Source organism: Eucalyptus grandis, chromosome 7 (assembly GCF_016545825.1).
Source record: "Eucalyptus grandis isolate ANBG69807.140 chromosome 7, ASM1654582v1, whole genome shotgun sequence".
Classification (NCBI taxonomy): Eukaryota; Viridiplantae; Streptophyta; class Magnoliopsida; order Myrtales; family Myrtaceae; genus Eucalyptus; species Eucalyptus grandis.
The window spans coordinates 41,646,726-41,653,108 of record NC_052618.1 but is presented as its reverse complement, the minus strand read 5'-3'; the positions used below and the strand labels follow the sequence as shown (position 1 = coordinate 41,653,108).

The following is a 6,383-nucleotide window of genomic DNA, read 5'->3' as shown; positions in this document are numbered from 1 at the left end:
GAAAAAACGCCATTTCGACTTGTCCATGTTCTTACAGTAACCTTCTGTAGCGAGTCATCACAAGCTCCTCCTCGCCTCGGTCATCAAGCCGTGCAGTAAGAAGAATGGCTATTGGGATGACCCGAAGATATGAAAATGTACGAGATCAGTTGGAGATTCCAGGCTGAGAAGGCTCAGTAGAGTGCTTCGGGTATGATCATGAAAGGCATGACAAAAGGATCATCTTAATCATACCATATATAGGAGTGTCCTTTTATCTTTTCCCCGGAGAATGGATCGGTCGGCACCATGTGTAACAGAGTTGAAAATCCCCCATTTAGATAGAAGTGCCTGTTCGAACAGCCAGGTGTTTACCCAAAAGATAACAAACAAGAACAAAACTACCATCTCCAAAGTGGGAGGATATTTTTTGCTGCCAGAGATATAGCAGAACTCTAGGGAAATCACTAAATGTGCCAAAGGGAGGAAATAGTGTCTGAGGAAGAAGGTTATAATGACACAGGCATATTTCAAAAAACTTTGCGACACGGAATGATGCTAGAGGATCTTAGAGGCTCAGAGACGAGGACAGGATTCTCAATGTCCAAGCTGTTTACCTCTGCGAACTTTGGCCTCACAGTGGATTTCCTCTCGTGCACGAACAGTCCAAGAAATGATCAAGGATTCGACTGGAATCTGTATCTCGGCCACTAGGCTTAGATCATCAGCAGCACTGGAGATATGAGAGGACTATCAGGGTGCTGAATTTGAAACTAGTAGTTCAAAAAATAGCAGAGTGAAGAAAACAGAGGCATGAAGCACAAATTCTTCCAGTTATAACAATAGGAAGGGCTACTTTTACCATATCTGTTTCTCATTGGGAATGAAATCACGAAAACTGTAGAGGCTCCAATCCAGTATGATTTATGTGCTCTATGCCATTATCTACAACTGCCAGAAAGGCTGCCCACTAGTCCTAATAAAAAATCTCAAGGAGACTATGAGGACAAAAGTTAAGGCTTCAAGAGAAACTAGATCACGAGCTCAAGCTTCCAATAACTAGTCAGATGCCTAGGGCAACCGGCAATATTTGCATGCAATGGCACCAGGCACATCATCAAATCCACTCCGGTGAAGATAGTCAAGTAAGGAGCTTCAAAGCAATGGTAGTTAGGAAACTTTGCTATATAACTAAGGTCGGCAGGAGCACTTGCTAAGTTATACTGATTGCAGATGATCCAACATTAGAGAAAGGGCCAATTACCAAGCTGGCCTAAACATACTTCCTCCCACATAATACACCGACTAGAGAAAGGGCTAATTACCAAGCTGGCCTAAATGTACTGACTACAGATGATCCAACATTAAAGAAAGGGCTGATTACCAAGCTGGCCTAAGTATACTTCCTCCCACATGTTACCAGTTACAAACTAGTGGACAAGCACACATGCTTGCAAGGGCGAGTGACTGCTCTTAATGTGCAAGTTGTAACTGCATGCGTCCACGCTTTTTCAGGTTCCAGACACACTCTGACAAATGGTATCATTCTCAAGCTGAGATAATGGCAATGCACATTGCCATACATGTATAGTATTTTCTCTTGATCTCAAAATAATTTGAAGAAACACAAAATTTTACTTCGTCAAAGCAACTGCATACTTCCCAAACCACTATAGCACTCAAAATTCACCAAAAAGGAAAAGAAGGAAATAGGAGCTTCTAAGGTGAAAATCTTGTCATCTCACCAGCAACCGAGGTTCAGGCTACTAGAATGCCACTCATGGCATCTTGTATTACAGGCTCTACTAGCACAAGGAGCCCCCAGCTTCAAGCATCGAGGAATTTCAGTACGAAAGTAAACTTCTTTCCAAAATCTGGGCAACATCAAAGCATATGCTTGTAATTTACGTAATCCTATGGAGATTTAATGCAGACAATTCAACCAAACGACGAATATCTAACCCCGAGTAACTGCAACTGAATTAAAGGTCCAACATGGCAATAGCTTCACGAGTATAGCCTAAACGCATCTACAACCCTATCATCAAATGTAAGCTCTCGAGATTTCAACTCAAAGCATAAACTCATCTGGAACCAATTAATGCCAAGTGCATTGCAATTGGGGACCCCAATTTAAAATTTTCAGCCAGGTTCAGTATTTTCCTTTCATGCCGACCTCCCGATATGATAGCAGCCACCAAGTATCCGGAAAAGATCAACTAGCGAAATTTTCGGGTGCCTAAACAAGCAAGTAGTTGTCCACTCCACACCGGCCCTTCACTACTACTTAGTCAATTCAATCAATTTAACGGCTAAGCGGTTTCATAAACCGAGCTTTCCTTAACCAGATGACCTTACTTCAACCTTAAACATACTTATCAGGTGATCAGATACCAGAAAAAACCAAGTAATTTCCAACGATGGCATGTGACAGACAAAATTTGGCCCGAGGAAAAGACCATGTCGCAATACAAAATGCACCAGCAGCATTGCCAAGTTCCGGTTCCTCGATATCACATTTGCCAATCAACTACAACTATCAAATATAATTCCTAACCTCAAAGCCTCGATCGCATCAACAACAATTCAATAGAAGTCCCTACCTTCGAAACCAGCAAATATAAATGAACCTTCGGAATCTCTACGACCGATCGTCGTCTCCCCCGTCCTTACGGTCCCTGGCGATAAAAACCCCGGGCCGGGCGGTCCGCCGCCGAGTCCTGGACGGGAGGATGTTGTCCAAGTCGACTTCGGCGAGCGGATCGTCGGACAGATCGCTGTCGCTCTCCGAACGGACGCCGGCATTGCCGTAGTCGTCGCTGCTGCTATCGCCGCTGCCCTCCTCTTCTCCTTCTTCGACGATCAATTTGCCTTTCCCCTTATCGTCCTTCATAACCCCCTTCCCCTTCACATCCACCTCGTCGCCTTCATCGTCTCCATCCTCCTCCTCCTCATCATCATCATCCTCGTCGTCGTCGTCGTCGTCGTCGTCGTCGTCATCGTCGTCGTCGTCGAAATCGTCATCCTCCTCTTCCTCCTCCTCGACCACCGCGTCCGCCCGTTTCTCCTCCCGAACCGGGGCCTCCGCCGAGTGGTTCCCGTCGCCGCCGTCGGCGTGGTTGGGGTTGTCCAAAGGCTCGAGCTTGAGGCTCTTGCTGGAGCGATCTCCTCCTTCGCCTTCGCCTTCGGGTTCGGGTTCGGGTTCGGGGCGGGCGAGATCGGGCTTGCGCTTCGCGGGGTAAACGAATTCCTCGCGGTTCTCGGTGTTCTCGGTGTTCGCCATGAAAACTAGCGGCGGCGGCGTCGGGGAGAGATTTCGAGGTGGAGGAGGAGGAGAAGGCGGCAGTGGAGTTGAGCGAGACTGGTGGCGGCGGCGGTGGTGGTGCTGGTTTTGTGTGCGGACGCCGGCCACCGCTTGGCGCACGTTTTTTGATTTTTAGGGCTAAGAAGAGGGTCGACGGACCAATGCTATTCCGCACGTCGTAATTTTTTTTGGGACGAAATCTAAAAAATAAAACATTCTCAATTTTTTTCTCGTGAAATACCCGTACTTTTCCGTCTTATAAATATTCCAAAAAAAGTTTAAAAAATTATCCCGAAATTATATTAGCGATCTAAAAGTATTTCGATCACCATTCCCTCGGCATGGCAACATCCTTGGACTTATCAAGCAAACATATGGGTGTACATGGTTCGGATGGACAGTTTTCATTTTGGAAACGATTTAAAAAAATTGGAACCAGACATGCTTATTAGTTCTATGAATTCTTCTGGAAACGAAATCGCCGGTCCAGTCCGATTCCCAAATGGGTCTATAAAACCAGCCCCCAATCCCTACAAAGTTTGTTTGACCTTATATGCAGGTTGAATTGTGAGCCATTTACTTTGATTAGGAATTGAAAATTATAAGACAAAATGAATAGATAATACTCGTTAGCTAAGAACTTAATTTATTCAAAGGTCATAGGATGGTCATCTTAAGAATTCTTAACGCTGGAAATAAGTGGAGAATTAGATTCCATTAAACGTTCACAAAAGTAAAAGCCCTAACCTCATAAAGTACCTAAAACTTTTAAAATGAGGCATTGGCTCTTATGAACATCTCCGATCAGATCTCTCCTTCCTCTACATTTGTTTATTTTGTTTTGATTGAGAAAATAAGTAAATGAATTATTATAATGAAAAAGAAAAGTAGAGGGGTAATCTTATTACACACCCAAGAGACAAAATTAGTCAGTAATGTCCAATAACCATAAATATATATATATACACATATTTGATCAAAAAATTACAAAATAATTAAGTAATTATAATGAATTTTTCATTTTAAAAAATATATATTTGTTCGATTAGGGTGGGTGGGCAGGTGGTTCCACGCCTAGAATCGAAAATCGATTGGTACTCACCGGTTCCACTAAATTAGAACCGGGAATCAAATTGGCCCCCATGGGAACTGCCGGCTCCGGTCTAGTCCAATTTCAGGTAGTTCAGGTGGTTCTTGATTCTTTTACATGCTCCTAAGCAAACAGATCTAACGTGGTTATACATATATCTCTCTAGTTTGCTCAAAATAGTATGGTACCGCACTCTGTCTCTCTAAAGGATGAAATTAGGGCAAATGGGCAAATGGATGGTTTTTTTGTTTTTTGTTTTGTTTTAAGGTCTTTCCTCTAGTGAAAGGACGAATCTGTCTCCTTACTAAACTCGTGCTTGAGGGACCAAGATTTATCGAAGTAAAGGCCTCCGTTTAACCGAGATCTTGATTTTTAGGTTCACGATGTTCGATTCGTCGTTTGGATCGACATTCTGGGCCTTCTCCTGGCAGTGATAAGGTGCTGGGGTTTTTGTTGTGAGAATCGACGATATTGATGACCTACTCAGTGTCTAGTATACTGGAAAGCCTACTTGCAACTTCTCATTTAGGTGCATGCGGTAGGGTTCTGTGATCCGAAGCTAGCGATTTTGTATTGAGTATGAACAATGGACGAAATATAGGCAGGTGAATTGCTATATTATTATAGATGGAACACCATTTCTCAATTGCGCTCTACACGTGGGTGGCTTTATGGAATTTGGAGAAAAGGCGACATGTTCGGGTCTTGTTAAATAACTACCTTGGGGGTTGAAGCATGAGTTTGTAGATTATGCTATGCTTACGAGTATATGCTAAAATTATGCTATAAAGTTCCAAAGTCAAGGTATATGCTATGCTTACGAGTATATGCTGAAACTATGCTATAAAATTTCCTAGTTATACCTCGAAGAACGAGACTACGCAAATTTACATCGATCAAGGGTTTCAACTGGTGGGTCTAGCACTAGGATTGGATACATTGGATGCTTATGTCGAGGGAGAATTGATAAATAATATTGATGTTGAATTAGTGGATGAAGTTGGGGTTAAAATTGAGACTGGTTGAAATAGAAAACGAAATATCCACTTCGGATTGAGTTGGGAGGAAATTAGGTCTCGAGTGAGGGCTGGGCTTGGGGCTGGGCTTGAATATAGGGCTCGAGATTCCAGGGTGAATTTGAAGTTGAGGCTTGGGTTGAAGTAGTAGATGAATCTGAGTTTAAGGTTGAATTAGGACATAAAGTTAGGGTTGGGGCTGGGCTTGAACATGGGCGTGGGTAAATAAGATCTTGATATTGGACATTGACAATAAGAGAGATGGTGACACTCTCATCTTCAGCATTTTTTTTTCTCTTTTTGGAATGATGATCCAATTTGTGATGGCTAGAAATATGTTGTACTGGATTTCTACTTCAATGTGATGGAACAAGTTATGAACTTGGATGATCAATGTCCAAAGATTCGACGAATAGAGCGTTGTGAGATTGCAAATTCTACTACAATTAATGGTGTGAAACAGGTTTTACAGGACTAAAATCCGAAATCAAGAAGGTTGGCATTTGATAGAACTATGTAGCGATCGAATTTCCACATTTGGTTGCTATAAATTTATGTTGCGGCCAAATTACAGCAACTTAGCGGAATGTATCTTTAGCGACCAACAATTTGGTTGTCAAAAGCTATCGGGACAAGAGAAATGACAACTCCTATAAATTCATGGTGTGGCTTAAATTGTCAAAATAGTGGAGAGCAATTACAAAAGTACACAATATAAATAAAAAGTATATCTATATATGAAAGCGACAAAGGCATTAGAGGTTTTTGATTTTTTGATTTTTTTTTTTTTGAATGTTCCATTGGGTTCTTAGTCTTTTCTTTTGGTACAAGTAGATCGGATCTACTAGCTCCTTAAACTATATATTTTTCTGTAAGAGCCTCCGTTAAAATAGTGATTGGAAATGTTGAAGGGGGCAATTAGTTTGCCATTAGATGCCTGGCTGGCATCCACTTGACATCTCATGTGGCAATAAAAAGCCTTTAGATATATAGA

At 42.2% G+C, this 6,383-nt stretch overlaps 1 protein-coding gene across 3 annotated transcripts; it reads right to left on the bottom strand.

Moving 5' to 3' along the window:
• Positions 1 to 208: 208 nt before the first annotated feature.
• On the bottom strand, positions 209 to 3,464 carry LOC104453537 (nucleolin-like). 3 transcript variants are annotated; one of them, XR_005553294.1, is made up of 4 exons: positions 2,583 to 3,464; positions 1,725 to 1,853; positions 597 to 712; positions 209 to 330 (listed from the first exon to the last, which is right to left on the bottom strand). XR_005553294.1 is itself a non-coding variant. In XM_010068122.3 (2 exons), the coding sequence occupies exon 1, from the start codon at positions 3,260 to 3,262 to the stop codon at positions 2,621 to 2,623; it is 642 nt and encodes a 213-aa protein (XP_010066424.2). In that variant the 5' UTR covers positions 3,263 to 3,464; the 3' UTR covers positions 209 to 712; positions 2,583 to 2,620. The 3 variants fall into 3 exon arrangements, 1 of the variants encoding a protein (XP_010066424.2); XR_727132.3 differs by lacking the exon at positions 1,725 to 1,853; XM_010068122.3 differs by lacking the exon at positions 1,725 to 1,853 and having other exon boundaries at positions 209 to 712.
• Positions 3,465 to 6,383: the final 2,919 nt, after the last annotated feature.

Excerpts from the sequence above, each read along its gene's own strand:
- LOC104453537 (XM_010068122.3), bottom strand. The coding sequence starts at position 3,262 with ATGGCGAACACCGAGAACACCGAGAACCGCGAGGAATTCGTTTACCCC.